Source organism: Camarhynchus parvulus, chromosome 1 (genome assembly GCF_901933205.1).
Source record: "Camarhynchus parvulus chromosome 1, STF_HiC, whole genome shotgun sequence".
NCBI classification, from domain to species: domain Eukaryota; kingdom Metazoa; phylum Chordata; class Aves; order Passeriformes; family Thraupidae; genus Camarhynchus; species Camarhynchus parvulus.
In genome coordinates this window covers 26,891,773-26,918,466 of record NC_044571.1, presented here as the reverse complement: position 1 = coordinate 26,918,466, position 26,694 = coordinate 26,891,773, and the positions used below count along the sequence as shown (strand labels likewise).

The 26,694-nt window shown below is 38.6% G+C and overlaps 1 protein-coding gene across 1 annotated transcript; it reads right to left on the bottom strand.

The window, feature by feature from the left end:
- Positions 1–26,109, bottom strand: UPF3A (UPF3A regulator of nonsense mediated mRNA decay). The gene is made up of 10 exons (XM_030950933.1): positions 25,863–26,109; positions 23,511–23,617; positions 15,307–15,413; positions 13,270–13,368; positions 13,073–13,183; positions 9,631–9,686; positions 9,380–9,538; positions 7,835–7,995; positions 4,426–4,720; positions 1–1,494 (listed from the first exon to the last, which is right to left on the bottom strand). The coding sequence occupies exons 1-10, from the start codon at positions 26,085–26,087 to the stop codon at positions 1,321–1,323; spliced, it is 1,494 nt and encodes a 497-aa protein (XP_030806793.1). The 5' UTR covers positions 26,088–26,109; the 3' UTR covers positions 1–1,320.
- Between the last annotated feature and the right edge of the window lie 585 nt (positions 26,110–26,694).

The following is a 26,694-nucleotide window of genomic DNA, read 5'->3' as shown; positions in this document are numbered from 1 at the left end:
TCATAGTCAAAATCTTTTTTACTTTTATTCTATTTAATGCTTAACATCTGTTAAAATACAATAAATAATTTTCAGTCTAGGACAATTAGATGTTATGCTCAATAATAAAATGTTCAGAGAGGATGTAAAAATAATGTCTTACTATTTAACTTCAATGACAAAGCAGGTCTCAGTTTTAGACAACTGAGAAATTTTCACCCATGAAAGATAAATGAACATATCCTGCCCTTTCATAAACGCACGTCTATCATTGAAACCAACAAAAGACACACACACCCCCACACATACACATGTATATGTGCCTGCCTTAGAGGGCAGAATTTGGCCTGGATTTTACAAAATGGCAGTTTGCAATTGACATTCATGTGTGTTTAATTTTTTAACAAACAAAACTGCAGAATGCTCATGTATTTTACATTTTCCAAATCCTGTTACTGCAACTTATATGAAACATTAGCTTATAAAAAGTCATCACTGTACAACCACTTTTTTTTGCCCAAAAGTCAGTGTCAGAACGATAAAAACCAGCTAATTAATTAAAACCAGATTTATTGTTAATGTGCTGATGTTTGCATTAGCTGTCTTCTGTTTTAAGCACAAGGAATCTATTAAAACATAAAAGGCAAAAGTGGCTCAGAAAAAGACAAACTCTCCAACAACATACTTGTAGCTTTACTAACACTTATCTGACACTACAGTTAATTGAAAACCAATGTAAACACCATGAGGTACAGATACCACTGGACATTCCTCACAACTGTGCAAACTGTGGGCCTCATCCTGCAAACACCACTGGCTGCAGAACTTCATCCCATGGCTGGTCCCACTGAGTCTGTCTGCAACACCCTGCAGCAGCCCTCACCCCTGCCATTTGCAGGAAGGGGTCCTGTGGACCCTCATGTCATGCACCAAATACATGTAAAGTGCCTCAGATTTCAAACTGATGCAAATTTACACTTAATTTCTTTAGACTCAAGAAGCTGACATAGCTTCTCTAAAGTCTTATATAAATATTCCCTTAAAATTGTTAGAGGGTCTTCTGTTTCAAGGTAAATCTAATAAAATATTTTAACTGCTTTTAAATTAGGCAAAGAGTGCTTGAGCTGCTTTTTGTAAAAAAGCAACAATATTCCTTTGCTGTAAGATATTTTACATATCTCCAGTCACTCTTCCCTTTCTTTTACAGGAAGTAAGAGGCAGAGCTATTATTATTTTGTTGATACAATTGCCTGTGGAGTTCTGAAACAGCCCAATGGATTTTTGTGATGATGCTGAATCTTAAATTAATTCCTTTTCACAAGACTTTTCCCCCAGACTGTTTTATTCTGTTTCTTCAGTCTTTTCAGAACTAGCTCCAGCTGAATTATCTGCCTCATACTTTTTATCAAGAGCATCTTCAAAGGATTTCCCACTGCAGTCATAGGTTTTACTTGTAGGTCCCACATGTGTTCGGATGCGAGCTCCTGGCTGGTACAACTGCATGGCTGGACGATCCTAGAAGGAAGGACATAATGGTTAAGGCTCTGAGAAACCCACGTGGGACACATATGTGGAATTTTAAAGTTTTGAATATTTATGAAGAAATTAGATTTGTTTTAAGTTATTTTACATTTTATAAGAACCAGGAAAAAAATGGCATGTAATGAAAATTGACTGGGTATTTAGTATCTAGTATTCAATATGCGTGGTTTATAACACTATTCTTGGGAGCCAAACATTTTGAAAAAATGAAAAATGCTGTAAAAATTAAAGATCCTATGATACATTTGACATAAACAAGGAGAAATACTGCAGACAATTATCAAACATGGTATTTACAAGTAAAAAAAAAGAAATGTTGCTACCTTCACTAACATCAGCTGAGAAGAACAATAGCCTGTGCACTTGCAACTCTGCAGATGAAATGTCAAACATTACATATAAGCATAAAAATCCAAGACAGACCAGAGAACAGCTCAGCAGGTACCAGCTACAAAATTATCCTCAACTGGTCATCAATCATTACCCAATCCTTACCAGAATTTAAACATAAAATGCATTTGAATTATACACATCTAAATGAAATGGCACAGTTTTGCTCCGCTTCATCTTGCCTTCCATCCTGAGTATGAGAGCAAGGGAATTTATGCACTGATAATAAACAAAGTAAGTACAATTTGAGCATGTGCAGGCTCTGTGAGTGACCCAATCATACACATGCTGCTCTGATCCTGAGAAAATAGAAGAAGGAGCCAGTTTCCATGGAAAAGATGCCTCCAACCTGAAAATGGTGATGCTCTTCAGAGCATTCTTTATCTTTGAAATTTCATTAGTAAAATACACCAGTTAGAAACTCTGCTTAAGAAGTATTTTCCTGGTAAGGGTGTTTTACTTTCACATAATGTTATGAAGCAACCGAAACCTCACCAGTACCTGAGCTTTTTGATCAGTCTTGTGTTAAGTTTAGCACACAGCCAGCAGCCTACTTAAAGACAGTGGCAGAGCACTGAAACTGTCCTACATCAAACTATACCAATTTTCAATTGCCTTCATAATGAAGTAAGTAATATAATAAGTAACTTTGAAGTAATTATTGATTTTTGTTCTTTCATTCTTTTTTTCTTATTCCCAATATGCATTTCCCCTTTTCTTTTTCTTTCATCTTTTTTGACCCACTTGGCTTTTTTACACCCACTTTTTTTCTCCTTCTCTTTAGACCAGATGTCAAGATTTACTACTGAGCCTTCTGACTAGTTAGTGCTTTGCAGTGTGGTATGAAATGCACAACACACCTTTCTATATCCCAAACAGCTGCATAAAAGTAGATCCTCAAGCAGTGCCATTTAGAAAGTTTAAGATGAAGGGTGAAAATGACTTTTCCTACCACAGCCTCTGTAGCTTGTGGTTTGTATAAAAACTATCACATTACTTACATTGGAAATTTCCCATTTTCTAATTAATTCCAATGAACTTCAGAAAGAGGTTCCATCTCTGACTAAAAATTTGTGTTGGCATTGTCAATGCTATATCTAAGTTGTAAAACTGAGCCCTAATCACCTATGTGATAAATACTCTAAGGAAAAAAGTCACCACACTGCAACATACCTTACTGATGGTGCTTATTTTTTTAGGGAAAAAATATTGTATTTTAGTCCTAAGTGTGGACTAATCCAGGGACTCAACAAGCTACCAGAAGTGTGATGCAAAGAAATAAAAAGCAGGCAGCTTCTTAACACTTGCCAGAAGGCCCCTAGGACCCACCATCCAGTTCCAAGGCTGGAGATTATTTTGAGAGATTTCAAGAAGAGCATGGCAAGAATGAGAAAAAATATTTTCCTCATCTTCCTGTTTCTGAACTAGCCATTTTCTGACTATTCCACAGAAAAAGGTAGAGCCACTGATGAGGAAATGGCTAATGTGTCAATGCAGATAAATCTTAGCAATCCTGCCCAGCTGATCTCTACATAAAAAAACCTCAGAGCACACCAGGCTTTTTGTGTTGGCACAAGATGACTTCCTTGACATGCACAGTGAGGCCACCTGAACTTGTTCCCTGCACACTCCATGCAGACTCACTCTGCATGTGACCAGTTTACTCTTGTCAGCCTTAGCCCACAGAACAGATCTGTCGCTTGCTTTGAAAGAAGAGTTTCACATGCAGAATAAATTTCTACACTAACAGTGTTTTGGTCATCTTTTGTGGAAAATCTAGGATCAAAAGAGAGAGAGAAAGGGGCTGACAAGGAGAGCCACATCCTGAAAAGACTCTGGCACATCTGTGAAATCAGCCAGCCTGAGAAAAATGATACCAAGATCTCTGGGAGACAACAGGGGACAGCTCTACTACACACCCTGATACAGGCTCTGCTCACACTGGTTTTGCATCTGCTCTTCTCCTGACAACAGCTATGGGGATAAATTTATCCTGATGAAATGACAGCCTTTTCATACTGGCAGGTATGCAATACTGAGAAATCCATACATTCACGCTCTCTGAATTAGCAATTTATTTCAGTCCTTATTGTTGCTCTGCCAAGCAATGCCTGGCAAATCCATAATATAATTATTTTATGAGAGTAATGGAAGTATGTTTTTAAAAGACTAACATGCCACAATTTTAAAATTTCATTATGGATCAGAAGTGTAACGATTTTTAATATACTTATAAAATGTAAGGCTTCCAAGAATAGTATTCTTCAAATGTCAGGGTTGAAATGAAGACAGAAAGTCTTCTATATGTTGTGAATATGAATGAGCCTGTAACCTTAACTTATTTTAACTGCTGCTGTCCTTTGACAACAACCCAGAAAGAAATCTGGGTTTTACTGAAAATGAGAAAAAGAATTCTTTTGAAAAAGCATCTTTATGCTGAATCTGCAGAATTTAAAATCTGTGATCTTGAACCATATTAACTAATGAAAGATTATCCTAAATGAATAAAAGAACCTTATTTCTTATGCGCTCCTTTTTGGATGCCATGTCATCACACTTGTCCTCTTTACCCAGTTTGTCTACTGCCTCCACAGTGAAGCTGTAGTTGTAGTTCCCTTTCTTTCCTCTGTCTTGGTTGTATCCTTTCCCCCATTTCAGCTCTTCTTCATTCCTTCTCATAAACTTGTCAAACTCATAGTGAGTTCTATGCTTTCTGCCATCATCCAATCGATACCTTTGTCTTTCAGGATCTTTTTCTCGAAATCTTCTCTCCAAATCTCTTTGCTCTTTGTCACTATCATTTTGTGACCTATGAGTATGTACGAAGAGAAAGAAAATCCAAGCAGTTAACAGTAAAAAGGAGCTACAGAAAGATAAAAGTCAAAGTCTTCCTTTGACTTTAGAAGTGTGTAGATAAATTATATATCAAGTTTGTTTTCTTCTCATTACAAAGGGTTAAATGATGAATGTCTCTCCCATGTATGTCCACCGATGCATTTGGTTGAGAATTGCAGACAAAGCTTTACCAAGCTTTTGTGCAACTGTTGTGGAAGGCCCATTCTTCGCCTTCTATCCCTCTCTGAAATCCTATCAATAGTTCCCCAATACCCTTCATATAAACACATGCTGCACTATTAGCACTTGTAGCCTGGTGTTGAGGCGAATCATGCGTGGAAGTATTCCCTTGAACAGGAACATTCAGGATCTGAAGGAATTATGCAGGTATCACATATCAATTTGTAAATTTTATGTCTCTGCATAACAAAAATTATTTACTGATATCATAACTTGCAGAAGACATTTGTGAAAATAACTTGCAGAAGACATTTGTGAAAATAAATACTTATGTTCCAGGCTTTTGTTTATCATGTCTCCAAATAATCTAGCCTGCCTTTGCATATTTTATTTCGGCAAAGACCATTACCTTACCACAACATGATATTTAATTTCTGCTATGCTGTAAATTGTTTATATTATAAAGACTATAGACAATATTTTGCTGCCTGTCTGATAAAATTCTCAGCTCTCTTATTCACTTCATTGTTCCAGTTCAGTAAATGGGTGTTTCTCTCATATGGCAGACTGCAAATAATGAAGAAAGATTACAAAATAGATTGAACTTTAAAAGGAACAAATACAGGCAGTTTCTTTTCATTACATATGTATAAATACTTAAAATTGAAACAGCAAGTTACTTTTGATAGTCTCTTCATATTTTGGGAAACTGCAGATAGAATCAGAGAGGATGGAGATTTTTTCAGTGGTGTGGTGATCAAATAGTAATATGCTTCTCATTCACAATTATTTAATACAAATAAAAGTGTATCTATATATACAACTTTTCTTTTTCATATAACAGAAATGTGAAAATTGGTAGCATCTGTCAATGCCAACTTGGGCATTAGTGGGGCTGCCAAAAGAGGGTCCCCATCTCAGGAAGAGCTGAAAGTCAGAGCAGAACCTGAATGAGAGGTTGTTATTCAGCATTTCACAAGACTGAGCTTGTATCAGCATAACACATTCACCAAGCGGAAGCAACATTCCAGCTGTCACAGACACCTGAACCAACCACAGTTACACTGACCCCGTACCTGTAGCATGGATACACTTACATAAAATACTATGTTAGCTAAGGGGTATGTGGCTGTAAATTGCTTTGTTTCATGTTTAACATGCTATTCCAGAACCTAACTCCAAGTCCTAGCAAGGCTCAGGGCAAGACCCTCCAAAAGACCCTCTCAATTTGTGGCTGCAGTATTGCCTAACACTTGTCTGTTCCCTTGTCTGTTACTGTTGGGGACGAAGTGCTGTGTCTGAAGGCAGGCAGGTGACAGGGATACTAACTCTTGTTCCAAGAGTGGTTAAAGTAGATTCCTAAAATTCAGTCACAGTGAACAGGCAGGCAAGAGTGGAAATGGCAGGGTAAGCAATTTTAGAGTATAGGCAGAAGACAAAGTTACACAGTCAGAGAAAGCAGAAATGAATAGAAGTAAAGGGAATGGAAGCACACTTCTGTCTGCAGTTTCAAATCCGCATTTGACCATGTAACTTATGCACCTAGTGAGATTTTGATTTGTGGTAGGAAGCTTTTGCTACCAAGCCTTTGACATGGTTTCAAACGGGCAACTCAGTCTGCTGCAGGTAGAGTTGGCAGTTACAGCTTATTGCCAATTTCTGAGTCAGTGACAAAGTAGTTTCAACTTTAAATCTCAATCCAGCTGAAATAGCTCATAGCTTGCTACCTACCCACTAAAAATCACGATAAAATCAGTGCTTGGAAACACAAGGTAATGCTTACTGTACCTGTGCAGCCAAACAGGTTCTGTTTTACATGAGCAAAATATACATTAATGTCTTATTAAACTTACAGGATCAATAGCAAACAATGTTACATGGCACCACCAAAAGTTTAATCCATAAAAAGCCAGGGAAGTAGTGGGGTCAGCATCCCTGGAGGTATTTAAAAGACATGTAGACATGGCACTTAAGGACACGGTTTATAATGGCAGTTTGGCAGTGCTGGGTTAACCGTTGGACTCAATGATCTTAAAGGTCCATTCCAGCCTGAAAGATTCTATGAGTAGCAAACAACTGATTTGCCCCTTCAAGTGTTTCTGTTGAGCCTGTTCTGTTTCCATTCTTGAAGACTATTAATAAAGAAGTTGCTGAATATTTTCAATTTCAGAGTTTCAGGACATGGAATTTTTCAGGAACATTCAGAACATACATATTTTTCTTTGTTATTTATCTTGCATATCTTATGGGTAGGTCCTGCTTGCGATAGGACTAATGTGCCAAAGGAGAAGAAAGAGAACCAACTGCTGAAAACACTCGTAAGATGAGTCATTTCCAGGCTACAGCAGTAATAGAACAGAGCTATGCCTTTTGTTCCTATCGTTGCAAATGTAACACAAAAGGCAGCAGGAGACAGAGACAGTCTATTGCATGTATCTATCATAAGGCTTTCATTCACACCTTCTCGATTTTGCCATTGTCCCACTTACCTAAACATTTATATGTTTATTGCAGCCAGCTCATGTGTGAAGGAAAAGTATGGCATTGTGCACAATTTAGTCTTCAATATGAGTAATGGAAGGAGAGCCTTACCTGAACTCTTGATGGGGAACAGGTGAAATAACAACAAAATTACTTGAATTACTTGAGATTTCATGCAGAAATCCATCCAATCAGGGATTTCATAGCATTTCACCAATAACAAATTGCATCCACTAATACTGCCACCAGGTCAGTAAATTGCTACAAAACACCTTTTACCAAAACAACAGGAAGAGATTTGTTCACACACAGAATGAAATTGGTTCTTTGGTGACAGAACATCTTGTCAATGCACCACTTATATTTAAGCCTTGTGATGAAAGCATTTAAGATCTAAATTAAAGACTAAAAGGTACATATTACTTACTTTTCCTTAATTTCTTTTAGTGAACTCTCCAAAGATTTGGATTTTATACTCCCAGATCCAGGTGATTTATCCCATTTATTTTCCTCAATGTCAGCTTCTTCACCTTTTTCTTTGTGCTTTTCACTGGCCAGTTCATCTCCTTTTTCAGGCTTCTTGAGAAGCTAAGAGATATTTTTTTATATTGTGATGCAAAATTATTCTCCTCTATTGTGCAGGCATTTTAATAAGTACTAAATATATCAGTAACCTGCTAAGATTTGAGATACCTTATTTACATGCTAGGAATATATTTTACAAAGCATAAAATTTAAAGTTATTTTAAAAGGGTGGTTTACATTTGCTAAGGAGTGACAGTCATTATTAGGCATTCAACTGTACACTTTCAAATACATGGAGAATACTGGAGAAAGCACTTACCTATTCTTCTCAGAGCACTTACCTACTCTTCTCTCCTGAGTTACAAACATAAAGACATTATTATGGTCTATGGTTTCTTAGAAATCATGTTATAGAGCTCAATGCCATTGCCCATAAAATAAGAAGCAGAACCTCTACAATACTACAAAGACAGCAGGATTAATACTTCACTCCTTGAAATATTATATAAAATGTCTGTCACATGAATTGGGATAGACAGGCATGTAGAAGTAGGTGCTTAGTACATCCTGACACAAATACAGATGGGGAAAAACTTGCGATATTAGCAGAAGAGAAGTCATTACATTTTCACCTTGAAGATTACGATTTTCAAGAAGTCTGTTCTTCTCATAGCAACCCATACAGGGTTTCAGCAGAGTACAGTATTACAGGCATAAACTTTATAGAAGGACCAACTGTCTCAAATTATTACTCTACCATATCAATTCTAGGCAGAACTCCTTAGTCTTTCCAATCCACCATTTTGTTTCTGAAATGAGCACAGGTTAATCTTCAATATTTGAAACTTCCATAATGTTTCTCTCAGGTAATATTTTTCCTCTACTTTCAGAGACAGAAATAGTTTTCAGGGTCATATCACCCCAGATATGTCATGAATACTGGGGCTTTTTGGACAAGCATTTTTAGGTAATGTATTTTGAGGATTAAAATACCTTTTCTTATGAACTTCTAGAGTATTTTTTTTCATGCCCAGATATGAAAAACATGTAATTCAGCTTCAGAATTTACTATTTTTATACTTTTAGGTGAAGAAAACTGTTTTGCAAGAACAAATGAGGAAAGATATCCACAGTTCTGTGGATTCTCACCACCAGTAAATCTGAGTCAAGCTCTTGCTTTATGCTACACATTCTTATACCAAATGCTGCAGAGTTGTGTGAAGATGTCTGAGTTACCTGCTCTAACTGCACCAGCACACCATGGTAGGTAAGGCCATCAGTCACACTTTCAAACATTTTGTCAGAGCCCTACATTATTTTCCCTTCTAGTCAAAACTGGTTTGGTGTTTCCACACTGTGCTGTTGTACACTAAATAAACATTGAGATACCAAAGAACTTCTGGATAACTTCAAAAGAAGAATAATTTTTTTCATTGATCTCAGTTACCTTGATCCTTATCTCTTTTTCAGAAATCTTCTTTTGCTTCTCCACTTCTTTTCTTTTACGTCTTTCTTCTTCTCTGCGCTTCCTTTTCTCTTCCTCCCGCAAACGTTTCTTCTCCAATTCTCTCCGCCTCCGTTCTTCTCTTTTCTCTTCTCGTATTCTCTGAAGAGTTCAATAATGATTAATTGTAATTTGTCCAACAGAAAACCATATGAAACATAAATGTGGAACTTCAGGCAAAAGTCTGAACGTACCTGCTTTTCTAATTTTCTATTTTTAATATATTCCAAAAGGGGTGTTGTTCTTCTAGCTAAAACACAAAAAATTTGTGATATAGTGTTCAACTCCTAAAATGTACTCATTTCTTTACTTTAGTATTAACCCCCTTTTTCTAGCTTTATCTGAAAGGGAGCTAAATCATTGATAAACCTATTTGTTTCATGTATTTTTGAAGGCATTCCCATCATTCTGCTTTAGAAACACTTCATTGCTTTTTTGCTGTTAGCATTAGAAGCAACAGAAATATGTTGCACGATAATTTGATACTTAATTAAATATCATAACCTTTCAGTTCAAGAGAATGGCTTTTCTCTCCTGCTCATTGAATGGTTATTTCATTAAAAAAAAGAAAGAAATGTGTTCAGAATCTATTCCTACTTTTTACTTTTGTACATCAAAACCTAGCTATGTTGTTGTCCATATACAACCCACGTTACTGTAACTAACATAGCCCTTTTCAATCCCAGTTTTCAAAGTACATCACGAAGGAAACATTTTCAGTCTCATAAACCATTTGCATTTACCTGACATTTAGTATTCACCTTTCCACAGGAAAACAGGAGGAATAACAGATAAGCAGTTTGTCCCAGGTTACATAGCAAAGTATTAGCAGATCCAATAAAACTCTGGCTTCCTAAATTGCTAATAAAAGGTCTCATCTACTGGATCACACAGCCATTCTTTTATTACAGAGCTGTCTCCACACTCTGAAATCAAGTCACCTGCCTGAACCCAAATTCTATAAAAACTTGGAGAACAAAATTCTTTATCATGTTCCTTATCAAATTCGTTATTCATGATTGTCAGTACTGAATTCAGAATTCAATTCAGCCTGTACTTACAGCTGTGGGTAGTTACAACAAATTTTGTCACTTTTAGATATCCCAGAATAGAAAATGTTTACTACTTGAAATTGCTCTGCAGTTCCATAGTGGATTCTCCCTCAAACCACAGAAAAACACTCCCTATTGAAATGCATGACAAAATTTGAAAGAAAAGAAAGAAAAAAAATGAATTAGAAAAGTCTTCAACAAATTTGAAATGACATGGCCAAAATCCAGACACAATTCATACTCCAAAAACATTTAAATGTTTTTGCATTGAAAATTGGATTATGCTGGGGGCAACCCATTCATTAATAACAAAATTTTGTTAACAGTTATGAATGGGAAGGCTGATAGGATTCACTGTTTCTTTTTAGCAAATATCAATGGCAGGAATCAACAACCAATAAAGATTGTTGATGTGATATTTTCCTTCTTCTATTCCTAGATTTTCCATGCCTCCCCATCCTCTCCACCTGCCCATCATTTTTGATAAGTTTTAGAGCAGCCCCCAGTCCCTCAGATCTGAGTTTTGCCTCTCTCTCCTGCTCCCTAAGTTCCCCTGCCTGAGCAGTGGCTGCCTCTGGGTATCTTTACATGCTGAAAGAGATCACAAATTGTAACTGGAAGGTCTGGGGAAAGGATAAGCTGCACTGAGAGTTCAGAACTTGATCCTAGTTGTGACTAAGACTGTAGTGCAAGAGGTTTAACGAGAAATTATAACTTGAAGTTCAAGGGAGAGAAGCAGTGTGATGAGTACTACCAAAAGAGGAAAGGGGAAAAATGTTTATCAAACTTGAGTCTTACCCATCTTATTTATGGGCCTTACTGCAAATACAAACCTAAGAGCATTTTCTTAAAATGTTTAAGAATCTTTAAAAGAAAATAAATTACTAAATGAAGAGCTGTGTCAGCAAAACTTTACATTTTATCTTGCTGTCTACAAACAAACCAGAAAAAATTGCTTATCTTCATCTTGCTACAGAGAAAATCTCTTTCATATCTCTCTGTCACATGGAAACCTATTAGCCAATGCATCTGACATGATGCATAAAACATGCTGGTTTGCAGTAACTTTACATGGAGAAATTCTGAGCATGTGAGGCTCAATTCTGCCAGCAAAGTCTTCAGCACATCCTTCATTGACTTCAGTAGGAGTAACACCTTTGAAACTGGACACACAGCTAAATCCTTACATAATTTTGCTATAAACATGCTAACTGCTGAAGAAATCTTTGGTTTTGTATTGATAGCCATGGCCACAGCTTCGAATCGCAGGAAAAATAAAGCAACTAGTTTGATTTCCTCTGATTTAACAGAAATGGAACATTAAAAGTCTTAAAGCTGCCTTCAGTTAATATTGTTACTCAGAAATCTACAACTCTCAAGATTAATCATCTTCCCTGATAGAATATTTTTAAGTTAATAAATCTTCTTGAAACCATAAACTTTTTGCAAATTGCAAACTTATTAAAATTTTTTTTCTGCCTTTACTCTGCTGTCAACCAGAGAACCATGGAAGATTTGGGGTAAATAAAAATTATTGGGTGACTTCCCTAATTAAAACAGCAACAAACAAGTTTTATTGATAACAGAGTTATCTAAACGTCCATTTCCATTTCCTCTAAAATATTTAAATTCCAAATCTGTCCAGTTAACTCTCAAACAGCAGTAACAAGTGACAGGAAAGGGGAAATGGCCTCAAGATGTAACTGAGCAGGTTTATATTGGATACAAAGAAAAATTTCTTCACAGAAGACTGTCAAGCACCGGAACAAGCTGTCCAGGGAAACGGAGTTGCTGTGCCTGGAGGTATTTAAAAGATGTGCAGTTGTGGCATTTGGGGGCATGGTTTAGTGGTGAACTTGGCACTGTTGAGTTAATGGTTGTACTTGATGTTCTTGAACAGCAAGTTTCCAACCTAAATGATTCTATGATTCTAATCAAAAGAGGTGGCCACTTTTTCACTGTAAAGAAATAACAGCAGAGGTAAATTTTTTTTCCTACTCAGTTGTCACACCTAGGGAAAGACTAACTGTTCTGCATGTTATCACTTGAAGATACACCAAAATTCCATGTCATCCTGAAAACTACATACTAGCACTGAACATTTCAGTGCTCACCTTATTTAAAATTCCCCCCAACACTGTGGAAGCCATGCTGCATGCATACAGAAAACAAGATGTTGCCTTACTTTCAAAGCTTTTCCAGAATCTTGACCATGAGAATAGAGAGAGATCGTTTCATGTTTCTTAATAAAAGCAGCTAATATCAGGGATCAATGGTTAAATATTCAGCTATTTTGTATTTTAAAAATAAATCTTTCATCTACTAATACATCTGTAAGTATTCAGAATTACTAAAGGCCTATTTCTGAAGCCACTGTGTGTGCATGCAAAAGCTGAAGTGAAACCAAGTGATTTCATGCATAGAGACTTTAAGGTTTACTGCTACTACTTGCCTGGAAAACAAATATTTAACTGGTACTATAAATCTGTTAGACTGAACAGGTCAGCTCTTGCAGGTTGTATCATAAAGAAAAAAAGAAAGATATTGAATAGTCTCAATAATAAGAAAAATCAAGAAAACAGACCAATGAGTTCTCTTGTTTTGGCCTCAATCTCTCCCAAAAGAATCTCAGGATTGGCACAGATCTTGTCTTCATCAGCACAATAATTCTCTAAAAATTTCCTATATTCTGGATCTGTGAAGAAACATTTTTGAATTACGTTAATACTTTGGAATTCATAACAGAAATTTTCCACTGTGATGTCAAGAAAAGATGCTTACCATCTTCAATGCTCCCAGCTTTGGCATCTTTCTTCTTCAGCTTCTTTTTTGAAATCTTCTGAAATGGAGCAAACTCAACCACTGCAGGATATTCCAAACCTTAAAAGAAATCAATCTTTAATTTTTTTTGAGGGGGAGAAAGATTCCCTACCTTCAAGTAAGATCTTCCAAACTCTGGAACACGTGTTGGGAAATTCTTATGTGAAAGCAAACGTAAATGTTTCTACAACTCACTCCTAAACCTCTAATGAAAAGTGACATGAAGAGGTATTTAAAATTTAAAAAAAAGATCTTTTATTTGGATATGCTGACAAGACTGAAAATGAGGATGAATACTGTTGCAAAATAAATTTTTGGTAATATTATTTATAGCTCCCTTTTAATTATTTGCAGAAATTGGTTAGAAAAATCTATCACAAAATCTCACTGTGACAAGTGATTAAGTACTATCGGGAAATCAATCTGGAACTGCTGAGTTGCTTTTCTAAGGCTTTGTTGCCTAAAAGCCTAAAAAGTAAATAAATGCCAGGTAATATGCAGTAAAACAACAAAGCACCTCCTTTCAGAACCACAACTGTAAAACTCAGCACACAGAATTGTGTGTAACTGCTCTGTTTACGATGGACTGTGCAACTCCTGCCTGTGTTTTTACTGGCAGGGATTCTTTGCTTTGAGTTGGCTTCCTCTGTGGACTGGAGTCAGAACTGTGTGTGGTGTTTGAATTGCACTTGGTTTCCACTTGCAGCAGGTTCAAGATTACACCTTGCTCAAGTCCAAGGAAAACTTGTTTTCAGTCTGCTAGAACATTTGTTAACCTTATTGAACCTGCTAATCCTTGTTTCAGTTTTAGCTTCAAAATGCAGTGCTGCCACAAGCCTCACCAGAGAGCACTTCTGATCAAACCTTGTGCTCTTTAATTGCACAAGCAATCATGTCAAACCAGCCAACTGTGTCCAAGCTTAGTTTTGCAGAGTATTCTGGCTTCAGTCCAGCATAATACTGAAGAATGTGCTGAATTTAGGCAAAATCTTAGCAGAATAATTTAAAAATTTCTTTCTGGTTTTAAATTTTAAAACACCCAGAACTTTAAATCTGGGAAATGCACACTGCTAGGAATGTGTTGTTCTTCCTCTCTACAAAAACCATCTAAATCTGAGGGATATTAGAAAGAAATAAAACATCATAGGTAGGAAATGTTGAAGAGGAATTCATTGGTTTGACAGCTTCTTTAGAGATCAGTTTCTAGTAAGAGTGGGCAGGACTACTTTTCACAGGACCTCTGCAACACTGAGTATACAGAATAGAAAAATGTTTGTACAAGAGAGCCACAAATCTACGCCTATTTTACATAACTTATGCAAATTTTTACAGAAGATATGCCTGAATGAGGCAAGGAACTGCTAAAGTTCTGCTAAACCACTTCTTATTGATGGCAGTTTCATACTCCTGCAGATGACCTGGATCTATCCACATCTACGTTACAGACTTTTTCTTTACTGTTGGGCAAACACTTGCAGACTGAACATCTTAAAACTGGCAATCAATTTTGCCATTCTTGTTCTCAGAACTCAACTCAAGATGTCTGCAAAGGCCCTAAAAATTCAATCTCTACATGTCTTAAAAGTGGGCAACCAAAATGTTGAAGTTTTCTTCTTGCTTTTTCCAAACAGGAGTAAGTAGCAGAACTTTAGCTCAGAAATGCTGAAAATGTAAAAATCTGTGCTCACAATGCGTTCAGTTACTATTGTAATGAATTGTGAAGTTTGCATAGGGTAATTTTCTTAATATGGTCTTGATAGTCCATTGCCTAAAGTATAAGAATGCACATAAAGCATGCACACCACATAGACAAGCAAAACTGCATGTACAAATATATTTTGAACTTTATTATATTTTAAGTGATAAATGTTAACATATTTTTATGTAATTAACTGCATAGTGATGAAATAATGGCCTAACTAGGAAAAAGAAAGCAAATTGATGCTTCAAACTGGTATATGTATACATACACATTTAATATCTTACAAATAGTCCAACCTTTATTATCAATGAAGACATAGCCATCAAAGCGATCTCTAAAAAGAAGGATGTCTTCAGGATTTCTAAAGTTAATGTATGCTCTTGAGTAGAGATGAGGATAAAGGCTGCAACAAGAAATTTTATTTTATGTTACTTATTATTCTTTTCAGGGCTGGAGAAAACATAATACCAGAGGAATCACATCATAATTCTCACCTTCTTTGAGAAACTGCTACCTTAAGCAGTCTTTGCATTTACACATCTGATGATATATATATGACAAAAAGTAACAAAACATCAGACTCCTGTATGCAACTGTGAAATTTATTCTGAACTGACACAAATATTTCCAGTTTATTTTGTCCCCCTAAATTGCAGAGCATAAATTTCCAACTGTGCAGGATCAAAACTTTAATATTTCCCAATTTAAGAGAGATGAATAACAGCAGTGCTTTTGGGGAACTTCTTGGGCATACTAAGAAAAGTCTTGTATCACTGAAAAGGAAAGGTTAAGTAAAAGATTGCAGTGAAGTGGCAGCTTCCAGGTTGTCACTGTATTTAAATAGATTTCCACCTTTAAGAGAGAATAAAAAGCCTAATAGTTGGCAATATAATCCACTGAATTATACACAAATACATAAACTCCATCAGACATCCATGTGTTATCAATGTACATGCAATGTCTAGTTGTGACCAACAGCTGCTGTAAAAATCCAAAGCATAGCAAAAGAAACAGGTACTTAAAATCATTCTGATTCTTCAAGAATTTATTGGCATAGATCCCACTCTGTGGGTAAATGTTTAATGTGCCTGATAAAAACCTCAGGGCTGGCACACCACAACCACGATGAAACTGAGGTAATTTAACGAATTAGAACCCATCAGCTAAGTTATTGTGAGTCATGGTATGTACATGCTTTAAACTCCTGCAACTGCTATATATAAGTCAGTTTGTATTAAACTGACTTAATGATGACTACCTATTACATCAAGTTTCTGAACAAATCTTAACACAAGCCCATACCTTTAAAATACCTATAATTCTAAAATTCCAATAGTTCATAATTCCATTGTCACCTATGGCCTGTCTTCAGATCAACTCGTCACTAGCACCAGGAGACAATAAACACACAGAGTTGCAATTGTATTTCAATCCCATAGCTCTTTCAAAATCAGATTTCACAATGAGTGAGAAAGAGCAAAAATATGGATTGGACCACAGGATCAATGCATGTGGCAGCTCAAAGCAACATTGCTCCTAAGTAACTTTTTTCTTTTTAAAATATGCATCCATATGGATTCCACTTACAGTGCTAGGAGGAGATCATAAAGAGCAGTGCTGTCAATCACCAATGGTTTTGTACACCCACCAATTTTGTGTTTGATCCTGTAGCCAGAAGAAATGTTAAAAAACCAAAACAACCTAGAGCACTTTTTTCATTTAGCTACTTTGTAAATACCAGCTATGAAGTGTTTCTACAGCTTGAAGAAGATGAACTATTTCCAAGGAAGAGAGGAAGAGCCATTTTATCCATATATAGCCAGTATATTTTGACATTCTAGGATAGGAACAGCATTGTGTGAATGGTAAGTGGGTAACTGCAAAAATGGTAAGTGGGTAACTGCTAGGGCATGCCAGGGCTGAGAGATGCTATAGCATGGCTGTAGAGTTATCACCAAGATGCAAAGCAGATATAAAAAGATTTCTTCTCATCGATTTCAAAGAAGAAAAGATGTAATGCTTTTCATAATTACACAGAGTTAAAAGATGTATTTTAAAATGTGTAAGGAAGGAATTTTATTGTGGCAATATATAGCTGTATTGGAAGCAATGTCTCTGTGCTGCCTAATGGCTACAACAGTAAAAGTCTCAGATAACTGGGACTGCCATGAAGAAGGAAATTTCCTTCTCTGTCGTATCAACAGCACAATTCTTACTTTCATGTGCTTTGAGGTTTAAACTAAACAAGGCCTGGCATTAGACTGATATGATTGCACCCTTGAAGTGCTAAACATTCATCAGATAAAAATCTTGAGGGAACATTATTTTCATTCCAGTTATTACCTGAGATTGAGGAATTGAGTTTTAGTCTCTAGTCTAAATAACTACTCCACTGTTCTTTCCAGCTTCAGCTTTTGTAAAATACTAAAACTTTCTATAGATTAAAGACTGTTACTTGGACAAGGGTTCACTCCCACATCATTGTGGCACTTCTCTGCCTCAGTGCACAGCAAGCAGATTCATCATACAGTTGGGTTTTTTTTTTCCTGTAGGAACTTAGAACCTTATGGTTAGACTCATTGTGAAACAGAACTGAAAATACAAAGGCTTGCTCCTTCCTTGTTTCCTTCAGCTGGTATATCAATGCAATCTCTTTCACCTTCTTTGGCAACATAATCTATTCCTGGTACACAACATAATATTTTTCTGGCTCTTTCAGCTTAAACAGAGTTAATAACTTTCAAAATGGAGGAACATCTGATATGATTATTAAGCACTCATTAGTAAGAACGAACTGAGTCTGTATAGACAGGACTCTGGAAAACAGATTTAGAATTTACCTTGCAAGTAAGGGATCTAGTGTTGTTGCTATACATTTTTAACATCTTCAAGAACTTCACACGCATCAACAGAAACATACATCAATGTAAAAGCATGGTTGAGCACATCAGGATACTGATGTGCAGCACAATAACACAGCACTGTCTGTCCATTACTGTAGCTATGTATCAGGGCAGGAGACTGCAGAAACAGAGCTGTGACACTTCTCTGATGGAGCCATTTCCGCAGAAGAGTTAGTTCTCATATGCATATGAGTTAGCTATGAGAGTGCTGAGTGCACAAAAGCCAGCCAATTGAGTGTTTCAAACCCTTGTCTTAGGCTTCTTACCCAGCAAAGAGTACAGTGTGCCTAAAAAAGCGAGTAAAATTAACATTCTAGGTGGGAAGCTAACTAAACCCAGTAAATTTGAAATACTTAGCACTGGATTGCATATTTATCACTTTTACTCTAGGTTTCACACACCATTTCCAGCAGCTACTCTCTACCCTGGATTGTCTTTACCTATCCATTCAGAACTCAACAGCACGGTCATGCAGCAAAGAATGCACAGGGCTTCACAGGGCTACAGGCACTCTCAGGCTAACAACCTCTCCTAGGAAGAAACACTCTTGCTTGACTTTTGTACTTAGTATTTAGCAGTTACTGGCTAAAATACTCTTTACTCTTCAGGATTTTGTCTTCCAGCTGAGTCCTACAGAAGTGAACTCTGTGTGTCTCCTGCTTTTTTCAAGTATCTATCACCACAGATTTCATTCAGGATCTGAAATTCAGTTTTATCATCCAAGAGCTGGTTCCATTTTGCCATATGTTTGCTGTCTATAATGCTGCTTTCCATACGTATAATGCTTTGGACAGATGCACTGCACATGTCGGCACTTGGAGCAATCTCTATGGAAATAACCCAGATGAGTCTGATTGTACACATTTATTCATTCCAACACAATGTTTCTTTTTTCTTTTTCTGCTCTGCACTCAAGGGTATTCAATCTTCAGGGTACATTTATTCCTGTAACACTTAGTCTATCATCTTTTTAAGTCCTTATTTTTCTAGCAACTTTAATAACAAACACATTATAAATGTTTACTTCTTCTATGAAGTACCTTTTAACACGATTGTGTAAAAAGACTGATATACAGGAACATAATTTTAAATAGCTATTTACAGTCTAAACAGCAACATATTAACTATAAAGCCAGCAATCTCATCTCAGTAAAATACTTATCAACTCATGAATCATGGTGGGCATTTATAAAATATATACTTACATGTATATAGAGCTCTACAATTAAATTTTGGAGAGTCAAATAGCTCCTCCACCCATTCATACAGTAATTGATAACTCATTGTCATGTCAAGCTAAAATCCCCTGGCCTTCATCCTTGTCATCTTCTGTGGTCATTCACATTATGAGTGAAACTGGCACAATTTCAAATAAGCTTAGTCTTTCCTTTTTACAGCTCTGAATGAGCAGTTTGCCTGGCAGAGAAAGCAGAAACACCAGAGTTGTGCCAATCAAACTTGTCAATTATTTCACCCAGAACACAGTAGTGGTGGTTCCCTTGAAGCACTAAAGGCACTGCCCCTTCAGTGCTGCAGTTCCTGGGTGCAAACCTACAGCCTACAGTGCTAATGCTGTTCAGCTACAATAATCCTGAGCACAATGTTGGGAAGAAGTTATGGAGGGAAAAGGAGGAGTGCTCTTTGGAAAAGCTTTATCACTCTGTGACACATGGCACGGCACTGACTATTTGAACTGTTTTCATGCAAGCAAGGCTTGTGTTCAGATTTCTTTCCTTTCATAACCTCAGAACACTATCAACAATTCCTGGCACTCAGCACTCAATGCCAGTCCAGAGAGATTACCCAAACCCTGAAGGGCCAGAGATCAATCACTTGACTGGTGATTAGACAAATCTTTCGAATAGGCCTAGAAACCTTTACTAGCAGACAGAAAGGAGAGAGCATCTGGAAAAAAACAGTTAATATTTGAAGTCTGAGTACACAACAGTCTATCAAGAAGGAAGAGTCTTTATTATCATCTATAAACAGTGTTTTGTATGCATTTTGATGTCAATATGCAAGAGAAAATAAATGTAATGCAGTGAATCAGATGAATCCGAAAAAGGAATGAAACACAAGCCACTTTCTGAAATGATTTTACTGAAATAGATGTAACTGAAAAACTGAAAATTACATTAATCACATGAAATTTGAAAAAGTTTCACAGCTTGCCTATAACACGACATTGTAAGCTTAAAGATAACACAAAGGTATTATAAAGATTACAAAAAAAGAGAAACTGGAGTTGATATGTATATCTTTGTTTTGTCCTCTAGAATGATTTATCTTGGAAATAAAAATGTAGAAACAGCTACAGTTAGACCTCTCTAGTGCCCTTATCAACAGCAACTAATAGAGAATGCCAGGAGAAAATGTATTAAAAAGGGGAAAATGTACAAATATTGCACTCAGTTCATAACTACAACTATCTGCAGCCTAGGGACTTTGTAATACCAAACTTGTAACTTATGTTTAATAGGTTTTCATAGATGAATACCTGTCTAAGTATTTGTCTAACTGCTCCTGACCCATTTCCAACATTCATCATTCGTGGCATGAATTTCTGAAAAGCTCTAAAATTTGAATGACCTTATAGAAACTTCTGTGATGTAGTAACACAGGAAGTGGTTAAACTGAGATGTTACAGCTCTTAAGGAAACTTGTCTGCTTCTGCATCAAAGCATCTCTATGCCCCTTTCCAACAGATCCTCTTCACTGAGTAGCTTCTTCAAATCCTTCTCATTGGGTGACATGACATTTCTTTTCATCTTCACATGTTTTTGTTATCACTGAATTCTCTGGATTGCTGCCACTATGCACATGGTACAGGATCTAGAAAAAAGCTATTCAGTAAAAGACAGAAAACATGCCAATCTTGTCCTGTAGCTTTTCCTGTTAGCTGGAATGACATGAAGACACATGCACAGAGTTTGCTGAAATCTTGTGAACTGTCCATAACATGAGAGACTATGGCAATATAATGCCTTATACTTAGTATTCTCTGCTGGGTAAGAGAAAACTGGGATTAACCTTGATTAAACTTTTACTTTCTGGAAGTTTATTGTATATTCCTCAGTGGGTAACGTAAAGAGATGACTCATAAAAAGATATACATGGGTATGTGTCAGCATTTGAACAAAGGGGACAAAAGGGACAAGGTGGTCTTGAGCCAGTCAAAAAACAAATAATCAGTCAAGCCAACACTGCAAAATGGCAGTGAAATGCCCACATAAACTGTGTAGTTTGCTGAAAGAAGTTGTAGCCATACAAACCTGGTAAAGATAAACCCATTCCAAAAAACCCCATCTTTTCTCTGAAAACACATTTTTTGAAAAGCAGGATGAAGAAAAATGGAGCGAACACAAAACATTTCATGCTGAAAAATTCAAACTTAAATGATTTTTTTTTAGTGAGTTTAGATTTCTGAAGGCAGAAGAGAATAACATTACAAATGACAGCATGAGAGAAAAAACAGTATCTTTCATTGGTAACCTGCCACAGATGCAATTAAACAAGTAAACAGCAAGATTTTTGGGTAATCCAAATTTAATCACATAGGAGAGAAAACGAAACTTTATATATGCAACTATTGTCAGTGCCTTCTCTTTTCTAAAGAGGCTGACTCCCTAAATTCCTATGCAAACTTTTCTGGAAAATTAAAACTGGAATTTTTTAACTATTAATCGGCATTTGTGCATCTAAACACAGTGACAACTGACTGACACTCTTCTTCAGAGAATTTTTGGTTTGCCTTTGGTATTTTCCTCTTATCAAATGAACAGGTGGGACAGAAGCCTTAAAGAGGCCCACTTGGAAATAGAGATGACAAAGCTCAGAAGAGCAATTAAGGTACAAAGATTTCCAATCAGAGTAAGTTCTCCTCCTTCCTCACTTCACATCCTTTGTAGTTTTAACAGAAAAGCTGAAGCACTTACTATTTTGTTGCTGCACTCATGTGCAACTACCTAGGTCAGAAAAAGTCATAATTTCTCTAAATAAACATTTATTTCTTCTTGGTTGTGAAACTGACTCTGAGAGAACCCCTAACTTCAAATTTGGTCAGCAATAAAGAGTCAGCATCCCTCTCTAGTCAGTAGAAAGAATCTCGAGCCAGTGGAGGGGTGATTCATCACACACTAAGATATGACAAGATGGATCTCCAGTTTTTCAGAATACATGAAGATTGAGCATACATGGTGTTTTGTTTCTGTTCTGAAAACTGATTTATTCAAAAGGGAATTGCATTTTACCACTGTGATACTGAGTAAATGATGTAACTATACCAGTAATTCTGATTTAATTTAAATCAGCCAATATTTCTTCTTTTTTCATTTGCATGAGACAAAAATGAATAAAACTAGATTATTAAAAAATTTGTATGAAGCACATAAAAATCCATGCAGGTAAATGAAGAAATTAAACTCAAGTAGAACTCATGAAAACATTCTGTCATTGTTTGCCCCAGACTGAATCTTGTTCACAGCCAATTAAGCAGGCTGTTACAGTTTATCAATGAAGGTTAAAAGAAACAACAGGTTTTCAAACTACATTATGGCCTATTCATACAAAAAAAAATCTCCATTGGAAAGGAAACGAGCAGGAATGCCATTGTCTCTGCATATGCAGCCAGCTTTCAGAAATATTTTAAAGAGTAAACAGAACTATTCAGAGATAATGACTCAAAGCATTCCTCATTTGTGAAGATGCCAGGGTGCTTGGTTGAGATGGAGTAGGTGAACTTTTCGTTGTGTAATGGCTAAACCTCTGAACTGATAAGGCACAGGGTGAATGATGGGCTGTGGGGCTTGTGCTCCACTTCTCCTCCCAGGAACTCCATGTGTGACCTGAGCGGGTTCATCTCTGCTGACGGGACACAATGGGGCACAACTGACTCAACTGTGCTGCCAGGACGGGCAGCTGTGCTGTCTTAGAAGCTGTCCCCTGATCCACATTCTTACATAAAGCTCCCCACCCCAGAGGACGCACCTGATTTATATTTACCTGAACCAGAGTGAATATAGACCCAAAAGATGCTGTGTTCCGCCATCTTCTCCCCACCACTTATTCGGGACTTCCCCCAACTCCTCCTGCCAGATCTGGATCCAAGACTGCACAGCAACCAAGTCTTAGCGCAGGACCAATGGGTGGTGTGATCCTCACACTCTTGTACTTTGTTTTTCTTTCCTTTGTGCTTTTCTTTCCTTTTTTCTTTGTTTCTTTCTTTCTCTCTCTTTCTCCCCTTGTCTGTGTCCTTGGGTGATGTTGTTGCACTTTTCACATTACAATGCTTTCATGTTGTATTGCTATAGATAATAACCACCAAAACTGCTGCATACCTGTTTTCCTTTGCAGCCAAGTTGTTCTATAATAAACCCTACATTGTTTATTTAGAAATACTGATCATTCAGTGTCACTTCACACTAATTCACCCCAAGAGATCTAGCAACAAGAACAGGTTATCCCCACCTTCTGAGGCGGGCCATAATAGTAACTCAACAAAAATAATAAAAAGAAGAAAACCACGTCATTTGGAATGTCCCACACACCTTGATTAGGTTTTCAGCACCTGAAAACCTACAGAAACAGCTCATCCTCACCTGGGATCAGCAGTGCAAAACTCAAAATAATCATGGGCAGGTAGAGGATGCAGCTGTTCCTCCAGTTGCTCCTTGGTTAGACAAGGAGGAAGCCTTCGAATAACCACCTGCATATATAAAAAGAAATGGAGATTTATATTTGATCTAAATAATGTAGAAACAGATGGCACAAATTCCCTGACTCAGTTCCTGCAATTGTTTTGAAACTGTAGGATAATTGATATATTCTGATGAACAGCCTGAGAACCATTGCAATTTAATCATCAACCTAAAAAATAGATATTGATTGCATAAAAATTTTACAGTATCTCTAAAAAATTATTTACACTAGCTTTTAAGTCTTGATACAGCAGTATTTCAGTGTAATAGGTCTCTGTGTCCAGTTGCTCCTGGCAGGGGTTTTTCAGGGCAGCCTCTGAGAGGATGCTGGGGCTGCCCAGTGCAGAGTGCAGCAGCTCCAATGGATCCACCCCAGGGCACAACTGAGCCCCTTAAGCCAAGTCAGGGTGACTCTGGGAAAGGTATTTGAGAATGGACAGGAAAGGTAGCACAGCAGTGGGTCAGACAGAGGAGTAAGGGGTGAAAAAAGTGTAAGACACAGCCCTGCAGACAAACAGGAGAAGGAGAGGAGGAGGTGCTCCAAGTGCCAAAGCAGAGTCCCTTGAAGGAGATCATGGTAAGGCATACTATTCCTCCACATGCCATGAAGGACCACAGTGGAGATGACATCCACCTGCAGCCCATGGGGGACCCCATGCCACAGCAAGTTGAGATGCCTGGAAGGGTCCTGCAGCCTGTGCAGAGGAGCCCACACTGGATCAGGTTTATCCTGAAGGCCTGCAGCCCATGAAGGAGACTCACGCTGCAGCAGGTCATGAACAACTGCAGCATGTGGGAGGCACCCTCCTGCAGCACTTCATGAAGGACTGTATCCCATAGTGTCCCATGTCAGGTCCCCCGTGCTGGAGGAGGGAAGGAGTATTAAGGAAGACAGAGCAGCAGAGAGGAGGTGTTATGTCCTGTCTGCAACCCCCATTCCTCATCCTTCTGCAGTATTTCCAGGCAGAGGAGGTTGAGCCTGGGAAGGAAGAGGGGAGGTGGGAAGGTGTTTCAGTTGCAATCTTTTTTTTTTAACAGTCTTCTCTAATTTTTAATTAGCCATTAAGTAAATTAATTCTCTCCATGTTAGAACCATATTGTACCCTGAGTTAGAAGGGACCCACAAGGACCACTGAAGTCCCACTCCTGGCCCTGCCCTAAAAATCACAGCGTGTGCCTGAGAGCAATGGCCAAATGCTTCTTGAACTCTGTCAGGCTTAGTGCTGATTATTTTCTTGGGGAGCCTGTTACAGTGCCCAACCACCCTTTGCGTGAAGAACCTTTTTCTATATGCAATCTAAACGTCCCCAGACACAGCTTTGTGCCATTCCTTCATATCCTGTCACTGCCCAGCAGAAAGAAAATATCCAGTGCCTGTCCCTCCATTTACCTTTGTGAGAAAGCTGTAAGAAGGTGCCAAGAGGTCTTCCCTCACTGTGTCAGTTTTTCTTGTGATGACACTTTTTCCATCATACCTTATTCCTGTGTCTTGCTGAGGGAGGAGTGCAAGAGCACCTGGCTGGAGGTCAGCCACCCAGAGTCAACCCACTAGCCCAAGCTAACCTGCCCAATAAAGGCCAGGAAACTGTGTAGAAACCTCAGGCAGAATGATGCCAGCACACAAAGCAGTAAAGTGGCCATCAAACTTCAGGCAACCTGTTTTAATCTCTGAGTACTTTAATATCTGAATTTAACTTTACTGAGCTCTGAGTTATACTCATTTGCAGTTCTTCAGTTTTCCAATTTAAAAAAAAAAACGGGAATAAATCAAATCTCACAGTACCCAAGGAGTCACAGAATTGTCAGGGTTGGAAGGGTTCTCTGGTCCAACCCCCCCGCCAAGGCAGGGTAACCTAGCGCAGGTGTCATAGGAACGTGTCCAGGTGCGTTCTGAACGTCTCCAGCCAGAGACACACTGTGACATCCCTGGACAGCCTGTTATACTCTGCAAGTATTACATGAAAAATGCTCGAATAAAGACGGAGAAGAGAGACGTGCTCTTGCCCTTGACAGAAGCTGCTTTGCCACAGCAATAGCCAGCCTTGATATCACAATTAAAGGTGAAATGATTTCCAGCGCTGACGCTGGGGGTCCCCCAAGACTCCAGGGAATGAACACCCTCGTTCTGCAGATGAAGAAATTCCCGTTACAAACACACGGACCTCCCGAGATCGGGCTCGGTCTGTCCCCTCACTGCAGCCGCCCTCCCACCGGAGCCGCCCCGCGCCCTGCGCCGCACTCGCGCCCCCTCACTTTACTCAGCGCCGTTTTCTTCTCCTCCCGCTGTTTCCCCGGCGCCGGGTGAAGCGGCGGCGGCGGCGGCAGCGGGGACGGCGGGGATGTCAGCGGCGGGTTCGGCGGAGCGTCCGTGTCGCGGCGCGGCGACTCCTGCAGCAGCGGGGCGTCCATGAGCCGCGAGTCGCGGCCGCCGCCCCGGCCCGGCCCCAGCCCCTGCCCTGCCTCCCGCTCCGAGCGCATGGAGCCGCCGCGCCCGCAGCCGGGCGGAAACCTCGCGAGAACGGCCGCAGGGCTGGCGGGATCTCGCGAGGCTCGCACCGCCAGCCGTGGCGAGGCGCGGCAGCTCCGTCCCCATCCCCATCCCCGCTGGAATTGCGCAGGGTGCCCACTCTGCCGGTGCGAGGGGAACACACAGAGACGTGCCCATTTCCCTCCGCTCACGGGTGCCTTGTCACCCCGGCCTCAGGGCGGGAAGGGCACAGACACCGCGGGGGCGCGTTATTCAGTCTTTGGCTGCAGGGTCTAAGGGGTAGCCAAATTCTAGAGAGAAAGCAATGGGAAAAAGGAGAAAAAAAAAGGCCATTAACCATTACTTGTGTGAGGCCAGGAGTCTTATGCCCGCAGGGAGGCTCTGTGATAATTAAGCAGTGCCTACACTTCGGCAATGCGCGCCAGCCTGAGCCCCTGAGGCAGCAGGGAGAGCCCTTCCAAAGGTGTCTCCGGCCCTTCTGCCTGGCTTCCTCAGGAACTGTGGTGACAGGACAAGGGAGAGTGGGTACAAACTCAGAGATGACAAATTTAGCCTAGATGTTAGCGAGAAACGTACAGTGAGGACGGTGAGGCACTG

Bases quoted from the DNA above. Each gene is read 5' to 3' on its own strand.
- UPF3A (XM_030950933.1), bottom strand. From the start codon at position 26,087: ATGCGCTCGGAGCGGGAGGCAGGGCAGGGGCTGGGGCCGGGCCGGGGC. The intron at 13,184-13,269 runs GTAAGCATCTTT...GTTTCTTCACAG, and splicing joins AGCTGGGAGCATTGAAGATG to ATCCAGAATATAGGAAATTT. The intron at 7,996-9,379 runs GTAACTGAGATC...AATATCTCTTAG, and splicing joins AAAAAGAGATAAGGATCAAG to CTTCTCAAGAAGCCTGAAAA.